The sequence below is a fragment of the Neovison vison genome, chromosome 10, assembly GCF_020171115.1.
Source record: "Neovison vison isolate M4711 chromosome 10, ASM_NN_V1, whole genome shotgun sequence".
Classification (NCBI taxonomy): Eukaryota; Metazoa; Chordata; class Mammalia; order Carnivora; family Mustelidae; genus Neogale; species Neogale vison.
In genome coordinates, this window is record NC_058100.1 from 49,549,578 (window position 1) to 49,567,632 (window position 18,055).

The 18,055-nt window shown below is 41.2% G+C and overlaps 1 protein-coding gene across 1 annotated transcript in view; it reads left to right on the top strand.

Moving 5' to 3' along the window:
* The first annotated feature begins 12,262 nt into the window (after positions 1 to 12,262).
* DHX9 (DExH-box helicase 9) overlaps positions 12,263 to 18,055 on the top strand; it is a 50,842-nt gene continuing 45,049 nt past the window's right edge. Inside the window, exons 1-3 of the mRNA XM_044267261.1 lie at positions 12,263 to 12,393; positions 15,999 to 16,131; positions 16,617 to 16,757. Coding sequence (XP_044123196.1) covers positions 16,021 to 16,131; positions 16,617 to 16,757 — 252 coding nt within the window. The 5' untranslated portion in view covers positions 12,263 to 12,393; positions 15,999 to 16,020. The remainder of the gene's footprint in view (positions 12,394 to 15,998; positions 16,132 to 16,616; positions 16,758 to 18,055) is intronic.

Below are 18,055 nucleotides of genomic sequence, written 5' to 3' on the forward strand. Positions count from 1 at the left end.
GTTTTTTGTTATTTTTGTTTCTTGATTTTTTTTTTTGTTGTTGTTGTTGTTTTATTGTTGCTATTGCTCTTCACTTTTCACTGTAAGTGTAAGACATTCTGACTTACGGGTACATCTCAACTTCTGCACTTTGGGCAGCCTCCAGGCCTTGTCTCCTTTCTCCTATGCAGCCCCATGCAGCTTTCAGTGAAAGGAATCTCTCTTTTTTTTTTTTTTTTTAGATTTTTTATTTATTTGACAGAAATCACAAGTAGATGGAGAGGCAGGCAGAGAGAGAGAGGGAAGCAGGCTCCCTGCTGAGCAGAGAGCCCGATGCGGAACTCGATCCCAGGACCCTGAGATCATGACCTGAGCCGAAGGCAGCGACTTAACCCACTGGACCACCCAGGCGCCCCCAGTGAAAGGGATCTCAAGTCCATTAGGGATCAACAGACTCTGATCAGGGTAGGTGCTTACATCAGGATTCTCTTGCCTTTTTGGATTCATTTCTTCCCTTTCACTTTGGTTTACCTTTAAGGCATATTTTTACTTTGTTGGCAGAATAGCAATGCATTTTTTTATTATTTTTTTCATTAGGTTTATTTAGAGCGTCTCCATTTTTTTTTCAAGTTGTTGGAATCTTTCACTTTAGATGCCTTTTTTAAATAGAGTAAATTTATATTTTACTGTGTTCCAATCTAAGAGTCATTTTCTCTTAATAGATGACAATATCCCATTTTCTTTCATTGAAAGTTTTAAAAAAGGAGTGGGAGAACCTCGGTGGCTCTGTCAGTTAAGTGTCTGACTCCTTTTTTTTTTTTTAAAGATTTTGTTTATTTATTTGATAGAGACAGAGCGTGCAGAAGTAGGGTGAGAGGCAGGCAGAGGGAGAGGGAGCAGGAGAAGCAGGCTCTCCACTGAGCAGAGGGCTCAGTCCCAGATCCCTGGGATTATGACTTGATCCAAAAGTAGATGCTTAACCCACTGAGCCACCATGCACCCTGCTCTGACTCTTGATCTCATAGACATGAGTTCAAGCCCCACATTGGGCTCCATACTGGATGTGGAGTCTACTTAAAAAAAAAAAAAAAGGGAGGGGGAGAGAAAAAGAAAGTTTTTTAAAAAGTAGTTTGGAAAGGGAAACATATTATTTTATTCATGAAAATATAGTACATTCTGTACTAGTATCCAGTAAGCAACTACAAATTCTGGGTGTGTGAAACTAACACTGAAAAAGGTAAATTCTCACTTTCTTATAGAAATGTATTAGTATCCACGAAAGCTGGTATAAGCAAGCAACAAAATGCTCCAATATACAAATGCCTGGGGAATAAAACCCCACACCTTGATATGGGAACTGTTAAAGCAATGTGAATATGGTGTTTCAGGGGCTACATAAGTAAGAAGCAAGCCAAACTGTAAACTAAATTTAAATAAATTCCTATAGAGTAAAGGCAGAGAAAGCAAATATAATTGTAAAAGCAGAACAAAGCAAGTTGCAAAATCCAGCATACTTGAATAAACAAATGGCTCAGTAGAAACTGGTACAACAGATACAAAAAAGTAACACGTGAATGATTTCCAATGTCATGTTTGCGTGTAAAAGAACAAATCTTCACTGATAAATACGCACAGCAAGCCACAAAAATGAATTGTGATAGAAATTGGCATTTCAATGAATACCATAACTATGTAACAAGGAAGAGGATAATTTTAAAAGTATCAGCTGTGTTATATTCATCATTCTCAAAATCTAGACCATCGTTCCTGCTGGAATCCAGCTTAGGTACTTCATCGGTGACATTCACTACACTAAACAACTCATCAGTCCTTTAAAACTCAAGCTGTTGGGTTCCTGGGTGGCTCAGTGGGTTAAAGCCTCTGCCTTCAGCTCAGGTCATGATCTCAGAGTCCTGGGATTGAGCCCCACATCTGGCTCTCTGCTCAGCGGGGAGCCTGCTTCCTCCTCTCTCTCTGCCTGCCTCTGCCTACTTGTGATCTCTGTCTGTCAAATAAATAAATAAAATCTTTAAAAAAAAATAAAACTTAAGCTGTTATTAGTAGCTTTATTAACTCTACTTTTAATAAATTGAACTGTCATCTTACTATGTTGTATGTGCTGTGTCTAGTGTCTCTCAGGCCCTGTCCTCATGGTCTCCAGCTCCTTCATGTGTCCTCGGGTAGTGGGCCCTCACAGTTCCACTTAGCAGCATCTCTCTCTGAATCCACGGCACCAAGTTTGGACTCAATGTCAGGCCAAAGCCTCCCTGACTTTCAACCCATGGGATCAAGCCCCACATCGGGCTCTCTACTCAGCGGGGAGCCTGCTTCTCCCTCTCTCTCTGCCTGCTGCTCTGCCTACTTGTGCTCTGTCTATCTCTCTGTCAAATAAATAAATAAAATCTTAAAAAAATAATAATAAAACTAAATCTTAGAAGATAAGATTCTGTGACTTGTTATTTTATTAACAAAACTAGTCCAGTGGGCAAAGTATGCATCCTTATTGGGATGTCCTTGGTTGGTATTTTCGTCCCTGAAAGGTGGCCCGTCACTTTTTGTGCTCCGGGACGTACTGATTGCTGCAGCTCACCCCGGATTCCTTATCTGTATACCCCTTGCCATTTCACTCTAGGTGGAGCCTAACGTCTTCAGCCATGCACGCGTGCTGTGAACAAAAGGTAGTTTTCAGATGTCTGTTTTTTTGGTTATTCCTTTTTCTTTAGGGGAAAAAAAAAGTTTTAAATATGGTATATGTTAGGTCCTGAATTTTATATGCTTATTTATCTATTCTTTATAGTTAATGATGTTTCCTCAAATTTCTGAGATGTTCTTGATTGTAAGACATCGTTTGATAAACCTCTGAGGAACAACAACAAAAAAAATTACTGATGAAGTAGAACAGGTCATCTCGGGCGCCTGGGTGGCTCAGTGGGTTAAGCCGCTGCCTTCGGCTCAGGTCATGATCTCAGGGTCCTGGGATCGAGTCCCACATCAGGCTCTCTGCTCAGCGGGAAGCCTGCTTCCTCCTCTCTCTCTCTGTCTGCCTCTCTGCCTACTTGTGATCTCTCTCTGTCAAATAAATAAATAAAATCTTTAAAAAAAAAAAAAAAAAGAACAGGTCATCTCAGTCTAGAGATATGGAAATGTTCCTAAAAGTGTATTTTAGAATCGATACAACTTAGCATCTTTCCATTCTAAAAATGAGGTAACTGTGGCAAAGAAAAATTAGATACCTTATGGTCACACATGGTCTGTGGCAGAACCAGACATGAATCTTAACTGGGTAATACCAGGCTGTATTTCACACCGAGAATCTTTTTTTTTTTTTTTTAAGATTTTTATTTATTTATTTGATAGACAGATCACAAGTAGGCAGAGAGAGAGGAGGAAGCAGGCTCCCCGCTGAGCAGAGACCACCCCCCCCCATGCTGGGCTTGATCCCAGGACCCTGAGATCATGACCTGAGCCGAAGGCAGAGGCTTTAACCCCCTGAGCCACCCAGATGCCCCTGCATTTATTATTAACAGAACCCAGATGATGGTGCCTCTTTCAGAGTTTATCCCTATGTTGAGAAGTTTTTACTGTGTTTCCATCCAACTGCAGAGGGTAGAAAATAAAAAATCTGTGAGCTCTTTAAATGAGCCATGTGTGACTATTTGAAAACGTGACTTACACAATGAGAAAATGCCTTTTGCTAAGTGCTTTGAGAAGAACAAGCAAGTCAAAGAGGCTTGGGTGAGAAAAGGGAAAACAATGAGTCATCACCACTAAGAGATGTGCGTATGGGATAGGGAGATATGTGACAGGACTTTGTGTTAAAAATGTCACTCTTGGAGCACCTGGCTGGCTTAGTGGGTTAAAGCCTCTGCCTTCGGCTCAGGTCATGATCCCAGGGTCCTGGGATCCAGCCCCACCTTGGGCTCTCTCTGCTCAGTAGAGAGCCTGCTTCCTCCTCTCTCTCTGCCTGCCTCTCTGCCTACTGTGATCTCTGTCTGTCAAATAAATAAAATCTTAAAAAAAAAAAATTTTTTTTTAATGTCATTCTTGAAGCAGTGTGATGAGAGACTGGAAGACAGAAATGGGGAACATGTAAACCGTTTGGTGGCCTGTTGCAATTGGTACCCAGTGGTAAAGCCCTAAGGGTACTTAGAGGTGGTAGCAAGGAATGAAAGAATAGACAGAACTGAGATATAGAAGCTAATTGGATCTGTTATTTATTCCGTGTAACAATATCACCCCCAAATTTAGCAGCTTAAAACTGCAAATATTTATTAATTCACAGAGTTTCTGAGAGTCAAGAATCCAGGAGCAGCTAATGGAGTGGTTCTGGCTCAAGTGTGTAACAAGGTTCTAGTCAAGCTATCGGCCAGAGCTTCACTCATCTCACATTTCACCTGGGGCTGGAGAATCGGCTTCTGGGTTCACTTACATAGTAGTGAGCAGGCCTCACTTCCTTGCTGGCCGTTGGCCAGAGGCTTCAGCCTGCTTCCTCTGGAAAGAGAGAAAGAAAGAATGTGCCAGAGCCCAAAACAGAAATCATAGTCTTTTAGAGCAATTTCAGGAGTGACCTACCATCTCTTTCTGTATGCTAGTCGTCAAAAAGCCCAGTGCTAATACAATGTAGGATGGGGATCAAACTTGGCATCATAAAATGTGTTTACTCTTCCTAAGAGCAAATAAGACCAGTCTTTTTTTTTTTTTAAATAAGATTTTATTTATTTATTTTTGAGAGAGAGAGAAAATGAGCACAAGCAGGGGGAGGGGTAGAGGGAGAAGTAGACTCCATGCTGAGAAGGGACCCTGATGCGGGACTCGATCCCAGGACCCCTGGATCATGACCAGAGCCGAAAGCAGATGCTTAAACAACTGAGCCACCCAGGTGTCCCAGGACCACAGTCTTTTTAATGTTCTACCAAGAACGTGACCTACAGAAATGTGAGGTAATGAGTAAGTGTTGAGTTAAGCCACTAAGTTTATACTAATTTGTTATGTAGCAATAGAAAACTAAACTTTGAGATGGTTTTGTGGAAATGGTACAATCTACATTTTCTTTTCATCTCTGAATTTCTTTTTTTTTTTAATATTTTATTTATTTATCAGAGAGAGAGAGAGAGAGGGAAAGAGAGCGAGCACAGGCAGACAGAATGGCAGGCAGAGGCAGAGGGAGAAGGAGGCTCCCTGCCGAGCAAGGAGCCCGATGTGGGACTCGATCCCAGGACGCTGGGATCATGACCTGAGCCGAAGGCAGCTGCTTAACCAACTGAGCCACCCAGGCGTCCCTCGTCTCTGAATTTCTTCTTTAAAATGCTGCCCAAGGTCTTTTAAGTTCTTTCAAATCAATCAGAAGACTCAACTATTCCTAAGCCCCCATTATTGATAATAATTGAATTAAAGGCTACAGAGCTGGGGCCACATTTTAGTAGTTGTTGAATATTGTTTTGTTGAAAATCTAATACTGCAAGCTGTTCAAAGGGCTGTGGTTTCCCCCATGACAGACGAAAACTAAAACTAAAAACAGAGGAGCCAAAGACGTAATCAAGAATGTTCAAGTTCAGGGTGCCTGGTTGGCTCAGTGGGTTAAGCTTCTGCCTTCCACCCACGTCATGATCTCAGGGTCCTGGGATCAAGCCCCACATTGGGCTCTCTGCTCAACGGGGAGCCTGCTTTCCCCTCTCTCTCTCTGCCTGCCTCTCTGCCTACTTGTGATCTCTCTCTCTGTCAAATAAATAAATAAAATCTTAAAAAAAAAAAAAAGAATGTTCAAGTTCATAGCAACTTTATTCATATCAGCCCAAACTAGAAATTACTCAAATGCCCATCATCAGGGGAATGGAAAAACAAATTGTGAATAATAAAACGGAGTACTAACAGCAATTAAAAAAAAAAGTACATGCATGAATCTCAAAAATATTTATGTGGAGGGGGGGGTGGGAGGTTGGGGTACCAGGTGGTGGGTATTGTGGAGGGCACGGCTTGCATGGAGCACTGGGTGTGGTGAAAAAATAATGAATACTGTTTTTCTGAAAAGAAATAAATTGGAAAAAAAAATATTTATGTGGAGTGAAATAAGCCAGATGCAAAACAGTACATACTACATCATTCCACTTCCATGAAGTTCAGGAACAAGCAAAACTAACTCGTGTGATAAAAGTCAGAATGGTAGTTACCTCTGAGAAAGGATACCAGAGAACTTTGTGGGTGATAGAAATGGCCAGTAACTGGATTTGGGTAGTAGTTCTATTGATGTATGAACAGGTTAAAAAAAAAAATGAGGGGTTGTAAATTGAAGGGTTGTTCATCTTCCACATATGTAAATAGCTCAGTTAAAGGGATGGTAATTAACTGAATTAATTATGTATGAAAATTTGGGGTGAGTTGTTTTAGTATAATCTGTATATAACTAAAAACGTGGTGATCTGCCAGAACAGTTCACCCCCTTGAGAGGGTTCAGGAAAGACTCATGCTTGTGGCCAATTGTCAGTTAAATCACAGACCTTTCTTATAGGGGATTGACTAAAAGTGGATCAGAAGGAATGAAATAAAATGCAAAACCTGTGGCCACCAGCTCTGGTTCCAAGGGAAGAATTTGGATCATACGGAGAAATAACAGCCATTTATCCCCCACTATCCTCTCCTCCCAAATATCCAGTTATCTGTGCTGCAGACTTCTCCTACTGAGAGCTTAGGCCTTTACTCTAAAGAGTTGCCTTGGCCTGTGGTAGAGATTCCCCTTGTAGAGGTCTTGTCTCGAACCGATAATCTTTGGAGCTCCTTGGCTGGGAAGATCATGGTGCTTAAGGCATTTTGAAAACAGACAATGTTCCGTTTCAAACTTTATCCAGCCCTACCTGACTTGACTTGTTACCTCTTTTCCTTCTTACAGGGGCATATAAGAGCCTGCAGTATTCTCCTGACTCTCACACGGGTTTCTTCTTGTCTGCTTCTTACATGTTAGCTTAAATATTACCTTCTCAGAGATAATATTTTTACCCTCCAGTTTAAAATAGCCACCCAGTCAAATTCTATCCCGGCATTATATTTAATTCTCTGCATAGCAACTTATTATCAGTGAATATTTTACTTGCATCCTTTTTTATTGTCTGGCTGATAAAATGCAAGCTTTCATCAAATCTGTAGCTCTGTATCTTCATTGGTTTTAGGGAATACTTCTTCAAATACTGCTTTTTCTCCAGTCTATCTCACTTCCATTTCTGAAACTTTAATCATATGTACATTAAGCCTTTCACCATGTTCCATTTATCTTTTAGGTTCTTTTATGTATTTATCATTTGTTTTTTTCTGCAAGGTAATCTGGATATTTTCTACTGGTCTATTTCTAATTGATCAATCCTCTTTTCTGCTCTGTACAATCTGTTTTTTTTTTTAAATATTTTATTTATTTACTGGAGAGAGAGAGAGAAAGAGTGAGAGAGAGCATGAGAAGGTCGGAGGGAGAAGCAGACTCCCCATGGGGCTGAGATCCTGATGCGGGACTTGATCTCAGGACTTCGGGATCATGACCTGAACTGAAGGCAGTCCCTTAACCAGATGCCCTCTGTATAATCTATTAACCCATTAATTGAGTCCTGAATTTTGGTGGTTCCATTTTCACTTCTAAAATTTCTATTGATACTTCTCATTTCTTTCAGCTCTCCGTAAATTATCTCCAATGTTTTCATATATTTTCTTGAACATATTAATCACAGTTTTTATAAAGTCCCTGATAATTTTAATACCTGAATCATTTATGGGCACACTTTTGTTACATTTTCTCCTCTTGATTTTCAGTCATTTGGTCTGTCTCCTGGCTTGCCTGGAGACTTTTTTTTTTTTTTTTTTTTAAATTAAATTTGGGAGATCCTTTAAAATATTGTACAAGAAATAGGTCATTCTGTCTTCCTCTTCTGGCAGAAAGAGAAAGATAAAGCACTTTGGTCCAATGAGGAAGCGAGATGATTTAAGGCTGGTTTTCATTCCCCTGAGTTTGTCCTTCCTTTTAGAATCTACCTCTGCAGGGGGTGTCAGATGAAAGCCTGGTCTTTCTTCCTTGGTCAACTCCAGGTTTTGTCTCTCTAGAACCCTAAGCCTCCTGAACACTCTACCTAGCTTTTCAGCCCTGTAGCCTGTTTTCTATGTGGCTTCTTGATCTCTTAGGAATCAGTAAATGTATCAAAGCAGTTTATCAAATGTATCAAAGTGAAAAGTGACACAAAAGCTCTACTGTTCCTTCTTTCCCAGGATTTTAGCCCCTCAGATATGAGCTGCCTTGCTTCTAATGCTTCAAACAGCTTTCTTATTTTGACATTTTTTTTTCCCTTCAGATTTTGGAGTGGCTTTGGGAGGTCAGTTGGTCTAATAAAAGCTTCTCTAGCATACAAGTCATCTCTAAATGCAAGTTCTATGAGAAAAAGACCTCATCTGTCTTATTTATGGCTATTTCCTCTAGAATAGTGCCTAGTACCAAAAGCAAAAAAGAAACAAACAAAACAAAAACAAGACCCTCAATAAACATTTATTTAACTAATATAAGAAAAAACAATACCCTCAATAAACATTTATTTAACTAATATTTAACTAATATAAGAATTAGACCCTATATCTATCCTTGAGCCCAGAATTTTTCATGTCTCCCTTTTAAAATAATTTCTCACCCTCATTCTCCCCTCTACAATAGACATCCATTCTAATGTGTTTAATGTGTATCTTTTAAAAATTTTTAGGCAAAACTCTACTGTCATTTTAAATTTACATAAATGCTGTTGTAGAACTTATGTTGTTCCTTTTTCTTTTCACTACCCCTGTGCCCTTAAGCTCTGTGTATATTCAATTTATTTCTTCTGACAGCTGCATTGGATTCCATGGTTAACATCCACTGCATTTTATCTGTCTGGGGAAAGCATCAAATTGCCCCTAAGTCCCTGCCAATAGGAATAATGCTGTAATTAATATATTTTTAATGTTCTCTTACACGAAACTTTCTTATATGTTCATATACCCTGGTATTCAGGGTATATATACAGATATATATATATATATATATATATATATATATATATTCTGCCCCCTGATACACATATTTATGAGGGAGCAGAATAGTTTAATTTTAACATACACAGTTTGTTTGGCTAAGTAGTACCTGATTTCTCTCGAGAATGGCTGTACTAGTCTACTTTTTTACTAGCTGGTCTGGCAAATCTTATATCCCAACATCATCACCGACATTCAACATTTGACAGTATTCACTTTCCTAACATTTGCTGGTCTAATGGGCATCTGGTGATATCTGTTTATTGTTTTCTTTGTATTTCTCCTGTTACTAATACTTTTGAGCATCTTGAATACACTTAGTGACCTGTTGGGTTTTCCTTTTCTGAAATTGCTTTTTGTCTTTTGCCCATTTTTCTGTGAGGATTGCCTCATTTTTCTTGTTGATTTGAAGGAGTTCCCTGAATAGTTCAGAAGAGTTAATCATCTCTTGACAAGCTTAAACATCATGAATATCTTCCCCAACTCTGACAGCTATGCATTAACTTCACTGTATCCTCTTTTGAGGATATATATATATATATATATATATATATATCCTTTAATATAATCAGTGACTTTTAATTTTTTGTCTATGGTTTGTAATTTTGAACTTTCCTTTTTTTTTTTTAAACATTTTATTTATTTATTTATTTGACAGAGAACACAAGTGGGCACAGAGGTAGGCAGAGAGAGGGGGAAGCAGGCTCCCCGCTGAGCAGAGAACCTGATGTGGGGCTCAATCCCGGGACCCTGAGATCATGACCTGAGCGGAAGGCAGAGGTTTTAACCCCCTGAGCCATCCAAGCACCCCAAGGGGACTTTTTTTTTTTTTAAAGATTATTTATTTATTTATTTGACAGGCAGAGATTACAAGTAGGCAGAGAGGTAGGCAGAGAGAGAGAGGAGGAAGCAGGCTCTCTGCTGAGCAGAGAGCCCGACGTGGGGCTCGATCCCAGGATCCTGGGATCATAACCTGAGCCGAAGGCAGAGGCCCTAACCCACTGAGCCACCCAGGCGCCCCAAGGGGACTTTTTAAAATAGATCTTCCCATTAACCTGTTTGATATTCATGTCCCATGGATGTACTTGTGAGAGTGGCGGAAGAGTTTGGCCCAGAGGAGACCTTGGACTGGATACCCTCCTGGAATGCAGAGAGCACCCAACTTGTTTTCCTTCTTGGATTTTGCCTTTGTATTCTGCACTTCCACTTCTTTTGCCTTTTTATATACTCTTGATGTAAACCTACCCATTTTAACCTAATCTATTCTGGGTTTGGAAGTGAAAAGAGTATAAGGATTCTGGGAGGACCCTGAATGTAAGGACCCCAGCCTATTCAGCAGTGTAGGCCACTTCCTAAGACTCTGAAGTCAAGCCACCCCAGCAGTCAGGAAGTCTCTGTGAGCCTTTTACAAAACAAACAAAACTTCATTCCTGTCTGGATACAGCTGTATATGGTACTATAAGAGTGTTGAAGGGCGCTGGTGTTCATGGGTGTATGAGTTTGCTCAAACTTCACCAGCATACTCTTCCCCAAGACATCATGACCCTACTTAAATCCTAGTTCTGGTTGCAGGCTTTCTTATTCCATTCCCCCATCCCCAACCCTCTGCTTATTTGAGAAAAAGAAGAGCAATGAACCAAAACATTCTCCCTCATTTCTCATCACCCATTTCAACTATAGGTGTTGGTGATTACCATCTCATTTTCCCTGGAAGAAATTTTGCCCCAGTCCATTGAGTTGGCAGAAATAACTAATGACATGAGAAACTTTGCTAGTATTTTTTTTATATGCCCCACAGATTGAATTTAATCCATATCCTTATAACTTTTATACCCAACTCCATAACTAAGTCAACTCTTCCATAAGTTATTTCTAGCCAAAAAGGTCAATGTGGAATATTAAATAGTTAAGTAGTAGTTACACTGCTCTATCCTGCTTTGCTAACCTCGGTAGTCATCTAGACAGTCATATACTGGGAACATCTAGTTGTTGTATTGAAATCTGACCACAGTGTACTTCTGGAGCAGGTTTTGGAAGTTTCATTTACAAACGTTAAGCTCTAGTTGCTGGTTGCGAACAGCAACCTACAAAGGTAAGGCCAAGTTATGGCCCGCAATTCCCTTGGGACTGTAGGTCTCAAGAGCAAGACCCAAATTAATGAACCAACTCAATAATAAAATTTTACATAATCCTTGGAAAGATCCACTTTTGAAAGTTTTATTTATACTTAATACGTTGACACTTTTGCTGTATTCATTATCTGCTACAAAACATTTGTCAGCCATGTAGACAGGTTGAATTTCCCTTATTATAAATAACTATCGGGAACCTGCTGCTTTAAGCACCCTGAAAGGTACAAAGAAATAAAAAAATTAAGGTCTTTCTCTGATGATTTTACTCTTAATTGAAGACCACAAACACATGAAGAAAATAAGAGTAAATGCCAAACTGTTATTTGGACTACAGGAGCAACAGAGTTTTAAAGGGGTTGATCCCTATGAGCTCGAATTGAGGAAAAAAAAAAAAAAAAAACAATAAAAAGTGAAAAATCAGGATGGATAAGGTATGATGGGCCCAGACAATTGAATCTCTGAAAACAACCCCAACTGGAAGTTTTTTGTATTGTTGCCTTTATGGGAAGCACTACAGTTAAAAAATGTAACAATGAGTACTACAATAGATAAAGATACAAATTATTCCAAAGGTCTGGAGACAAAACTTATCCACAAACACAAACACAAGCTTGCACGTTTTATCCACTCATCCAGCTGGTTTTTACCGAGCTCTTAAGAGGCGCCACACACTGCAGTGAGTGGCCTCAGCTAGCCAGGCAGCTTTCCTGCCTTCACTGAGCTTCTTTCTTTTAGAAGATGTCGGCATTAGACTATCTGAATCTCTACAATAACAAGACCTATTGAACACCAATTCTGTGCCAAGTACTCTTCACAGCACCTAAGATTTCCGGCTCTGTCTTCTACCCTTTATCTGTCATCAGCGGGAGGTCCCCATGATAGAAGCTAAGAAATCTTTTGCTGCGTTAAATGCTGCGGTGCCCACGGCTCAAAACCGTTCAAAAGCAAGGAACAAGGGAAGAATTCCCCCTCGAGCGCAGCAGGCCCAGCGCTGCAGAGCTCCCTGGCGACCGCATGCGCCGCGGGGACAAGGTGGCTGCGGCCCCGCCCCTCCCTCCGGGCGCCCTCCGCCCTAAACTCGCTTTGTGCGCATGCGTACGCGCACCGACCCCGCCCCCCTGGCGCCGTCGTCGGAGCCATTTCTCCGCCGCCTCCACGCGAGCTGCGGTGTGTTTGCCGGGTGTTTCTGACGAAGGCCGCGGCCACCGGCGGTCCTGAGAGGGCTGTGTTCTCGGACGCCAGGAAGCGGACGCCGGTAGGGGAGAGACGTCTTTGCTACCCGTTGAGGGGCGTGGGGCTCCGCGCTCCCGCAGCCGGGCTTTGTTGCGAAGCGCGGGCGGCGGTGGCGGGTGGGGGAAGGGGCGAGGCGGCCGCCGGGTTCCCGGATTGCGGGCTGCGTGCTGCTCGCCGCGCCACGCCTGCGCTGCCCGAGCCCGCGGTGTAGACCCGTTCCCCCCCCCCCCAAGCAATGGACAGTTCTCTTGACCGAAGCAGCCAGACCCCACTTCCTCCTCCGGCCTGCGCGCGGCGGAGGCGCTGTTGCCGCTGAGTGAAAGGGGGTGCATGGCCGGGTGGTGAGCCCGCGGTGACGCCGCACACTCCTCGGGCCCTTCGTCCATTCATTCCGGCCACAAAGACCAGGCGCGGTCCTGCGGGCTCGGTGGTGGGGCCGTAACCACGCAGGGGCGCAGCCTTTTCCCTCCCGCGCGTAGGTTTCGGTGGTGGTGGTGGGAGGTGACGGGGAAACCAACGTCTGCAGGTTCAGTAAAAGGATTGAGGAAATGAAGCTCGTCTGGGGAGAAAGCTAGTTTCGCCATGGTGGCAAGGGAAAGCGTTTCCGAGGAGGTAGGCTTTGTAGCTGATACGTGGGCCCTGAGGTCGAGAATGCGTCAGCTCGGAAGATGCGGGGAGGGGGGAAGCAGAAGGGCAGAGGCAAGAAGGGATTAGCGCTTGAGAACAGAGACTGGGAAGGAACAAAGAAGGCCATCTTGGTGGAGCATGGTGAGAGGAGTGACGAAAATGGATTTTCGGGCGGTCAGAGTGGAGACGGAGATCTAGATCTAGAGATCCAGAACGTTATTGCAGCCCTCCAGGGTGCGGCCGTGGTGGCGGGGATGGAGAGAAGCGAATGGATTGGAAACCTGTTTGGGAGGCAGAATTGCGTGTAGGCCCGGAGTCCGAATTCGGGGTCTCCCCGTTAAGAGCTCTCTGTCGTCTCTGGGGCAAGGTATTCTTTGTCTCCGTTTATTCATCCGGAAAGGGGGAGAATAATAATGGTCTTTTCAAGACCTGTACCCCGAGGGCAAATAATACATTAAATGTTAATAAAAATAATAATCACAATAAAGTTAACTTAAAAATGCTAAAAAAAATAATAGTCTTATCTGTATAAGTATTGTAAGGGTTAAGGAAAATAGAGGATCCTCTAAGGTTACCGCCTGGGGCATGCTGAGGGTTTTCCCAAGGGGATAGTTATGGAGGATCTGGAGGGAGTGTACGACTCCTAAGTTGTGGCAGGAGTAGCTTGGTGGATGGCGGTGCCATTTCGGGATGTGGAAACACTTGGTCTGAGGGAAGAAGGAACAGGTTTGGGAAGAAAATTTAAATTTTTACGGAGGTGTCAGGTTACCATTTGCTCATGAGTGCTGTGGTTGAATGAATTTGATTTTGGAGCTTAAAGAGAAAAGATTTAAGTTTGCAGTATTTATTTGGACATCCCCTATAGTTGACACAATATAATGGAGGTAGATGAGACTGCCTAGGAAGGAAGGAATTTGATCGTCAAGTCCCTTCATATTTCATGGTGCTCATTCGTCTTGAGCTCTGGTTTTTTTAACTATTAAGGGGTGGAATCTACAGATCGATAGGAGCTTTCCTCAGCTTTTCAGTTAAAAGGATTTCCGCAGGGTTAGACTGGGGTCCGGTTTTATGATGTTAGATTTAATTGCTAACAAAATGCACTGAACAGAAGACAAAGGTTTAATGCTAGTAATAGGGTTTCTTCTCACAGAAGACCAATTTTTTTGCATATTTTTTCTGGATCTTGCCTTTTTTTTTTTTTTAAATAAAATTTACTTATTTATTTTTGAGAGAGGGAGAGTTCCTGTGTGTGCTGTGGGGAGGAGGAGAGGGACAGTGAAAGAGAATCTTCAGCATGAGATTGAGCATGGAGCCTCACACAGGGCTTGGTCCCACAACCGGGAGATCATGACCCTAGCTGAAATAAAAAATCAGAGTCTTAACTGACTGAGCCACCCAGGTACCCTTCAGATATCTTGCTTTTAATTTAGATTCAGATTTTAGACTCATAGGCTCCATATCTTTTGGTATATTTATAAACTAGATTAGAGGGAGAGGGCCAACAAGTATGGTATGGTACACACCAAGAAAACTTAATATCCTCAAATTTAAATGAATAGCAGGACCTAAACGAGAGATTTGGTACTTAACAGGTTGGTGATTCTAGTCTAAGTACTGAATATTTACTGTATTTGGACTTAGTGCAGTAATATATAGCGTACGACTTTGAGGACAGTCTACTAGGAGATGTCTCAGAATGAGAATAAACTCTGATTTACACACAAAGTGATTGATGACCGTTTCTCAATATAGTAGTTTGAATTTATGCCTCCACAGTGGGATAAGGTTAGGGAAAATTAAACTTTCTGTGCCCTTGTTTCTTGCTCTGTAGAGAGACAGTAATAGTATTTACCATATAATTTTATCTCCCATTATTTGAGGATTAAGTGAGTTAACACATAAGGTGCCTCTTGTAAAAGGTCGGACATTACATAGATTTTTATTTTTTTAAGATTTACTCAGTTTTGAGAGAGCATGAGTGCGCATGGGTGGGGGGAAGGGGAGAGGGAAAGAGTCCTCAAACTGACTCCCCTCCTAGCCCTGAGGCAGAGCCTGACACTGGGCTCAGTCCCAGGACCCTGAGATCATGACCCCAGCTGAAATCCAGAATCAGCCACTCAACTGACTGAGCCATCTGGGCACCTCAAAGAAAAGGTCAGGGGTACTTGGGTGTCTTAGTTAAGCATTCCACTTTTTTTTTTTTCTTTTTTTTAAAGATTTTATTTATTTATTTGAGAGAGAGAGACAGTGAGAGAGAGCATGAGCGAGGAGAAGGTCAGAGAGCGAAGCAGACTCCCCATGGAGCTGGGAGCCTGAGGTGGGACTCGATCCCGGGACTCCAGGATCACGCCCTGAGCCGAAGGCAGTCGTGGACACAGGTAGTGATCTCAAGGTCGTGAGCCTTCCGAGCCCTCCGTCAGGCTTCAGCCTGAGCTTAAGATTCTCTATCTCTCTCCAAAAAAAAAAAGTCATAATCACTTGTAGTCACCCAGAGATCACCATTTTGAGGGTTATTTCTTTCTTTTTTTTTTTTTTTTAAAAGATTTTTATTTATTTATTTGACAGAGAGAGATCACAAGTAGGCAGAGAGGCAGGCAGAGAGAGAGAGAGAGAGAGGAGGAAGCAGGCTCCCTGCTGAGCAGAGAGCCCGATGCGGGCCTCGATCCCAGGACCCTGAGATCATGACCTGAGCCGAAGGCAGCGGCTTAACCCACTGAGCCACCCAGGTGTCCTTGAGGGTTATTTCTTTTTTAGTCTTGATTTATGCATATATACTTTTATGTAGTTCAAATCATGTAGTTTTGTATCCTACTTTTTTGTGTAATGTCATAGGATTATGTCATTATGTCAATTATGTCATTAAAATTTTGTCATAAGCAGTTTTAATAGCAGCATTGTAGAATAGCCTGTGTTTAACCTAGATTTTCAGTTAATTCCAGGTATTGGTCACTTGCATTGTTTGCTTTTATAAATAATGCGATTTAACTTTTGTTTTCTTAGGTTGGAAGAAGACACTTGAATCATGGGTGATGTTAAAAATTTTCTGTATGCCTGGTGTGGCAAAAGGAAAATGACCCCATCCTATGAAATTAGAGCAGTGGGGAACAAAAACAGGCAAAAATTCATGTGTGAGGTACGATTGAATGCAGTTTACATTTATGTGATTTTTTTTTTTTGCACTTATTTTGGTGTTAAAACTGTTTGGAAACTGTGTTTTATGTTCTTTATTATTGCTTGCCTGCTCTTTTGTTTCATTATAAATCATTTCCAAGTGAACATTACTTTTAAAACAATCTGATAGGTAAATAATTCTGGTTAGAACTTGTATCTTCCTCAGCTTCCACCGTACCAATAGTGCAGATTAGAAAAGTTGGATCAGCTGTTTTCAGTTTTACTAATTCCTGTAGAAAGTGGAGCAATTCTTGATTGCTTAAAGTCAAATTGGAAGTCAACTTCTAAATTTTCTTAGTTGTGTTATTTTTAGTGTTTTTGTGGAGTATATCTTCAATATTTAACTGTTTATCTCTTAATGGCCTATTGAATTACATATTTTTTAAGTCTCAGAATTAACCCAGGTCAATTTCTTCTAATACTTTTTTTTTTTTTTGACTGTTAAAGGTTCGAGTGGAAGGTTATAATTACATTGGCATGGGCAATTCCACCAATAAAAAAGATGCACAAAGCAATGCTGCCAGAGATTTTGTTAACTATTTGGTTCGGATAAATGAAGTAAAGAGTGAAGAAGTCCCAGCTGTTGGGGTAAGTACTTAGGCAAGCCAAGTACCTGGGTTGAGTTCCTGAAGATTTTGATTTTAGTCTGATTATGTACCTGACTTGTGGGCTTGGGAAATTTATTTAATCTGTGTGTCTTGTGGTTTTATATATTTCATTCATTCATAAACTGATTTTTCAGAGCCTGTTGTGTTCTGTGTACTTCCAAAGATAACTTTTTTTTTAAAGATTTATTTATTTATTTAACAGAGATCACAAGTAGGCAGAAAGGCAGACAGAGAGGAGGAAGGAGGCTCCCCGCTGAGCGGAGAACCCCATGTGGGGCTCGATATGGGGCTCTATGTGGGGCATGATTCCAGGACCCTGGGATCATGACCTGAGCCAAAGGCAGAGGCTTTTTAACCCACTGAGCCACCCAGGCGCCCTAAAGATAACATTTTATTTTTTTATTTTTTTATTTTTTATTTTTTATTTTTTTTTAAAGATTTTACCTATTTATTTGACAGAGAGAAATCACAAGTAGGCATAGAGGCAAGCAGAGAGAGAGAGAGGAGGAAGCAGGCTCCCCGCTGAGCAGAGAGCCCGATGCGGGACTCGATCCCAGGACCCTGAGATCATGACCTGAGCCGAAGGCAGCGGCTTAACCCACTGAGCCACCCAGGCGCCCCCCTAAGGCAACTTAAATGAAAGATTTGAGTGTTTGTAAAACCTTTAGGAATAATATCTGTTTTGGTTTTAACAATTTATTTTTATCGCGTTTGTATTCTGACTTATTTATAAAGGTTGATATAAATGTTTTATTTTCTTCCATTGCTTTGACCCAGAAGTTAGGAGACTTACTCTCTAGTATATTGTACCACTAGATAATTGCAGTTGGATGGCCCATATGCAAAATAAAGGGATTGGACAAGGTGATCTTGGAGATTCTTTATAGCTATGAAAAGAATGTTGAAAATATCTTTCAAATACTTGGATCATTGGCATTTTGCTTCATCTGTTATGACCTGTATCTTTTAGCCTCTTCCTCTTTCTTAATGTGTAGGTTTACTGAGGACAAATTCTTATTTTTGTTTTATGTGAAAATGTTATTTTACCTTCTGTCCCACATATTTTCACTAGATGTAGAATTCTAGTGTGCCAGTCCCCTTTTCTTTTAGCACGTGTTTTCTTTCATTGTTACCTGATGAGAAGTTAATTATGATCAAATCATTTCCCTCTATATGTAACATGTTATTTTCTTTAGTTGCATTTATGTTTTTCTTTGGTTTCCAGCAGTTTGACTATGATGTGACGAGGTGTGGTTTTCTTTGTTCTTACCCTGCTTG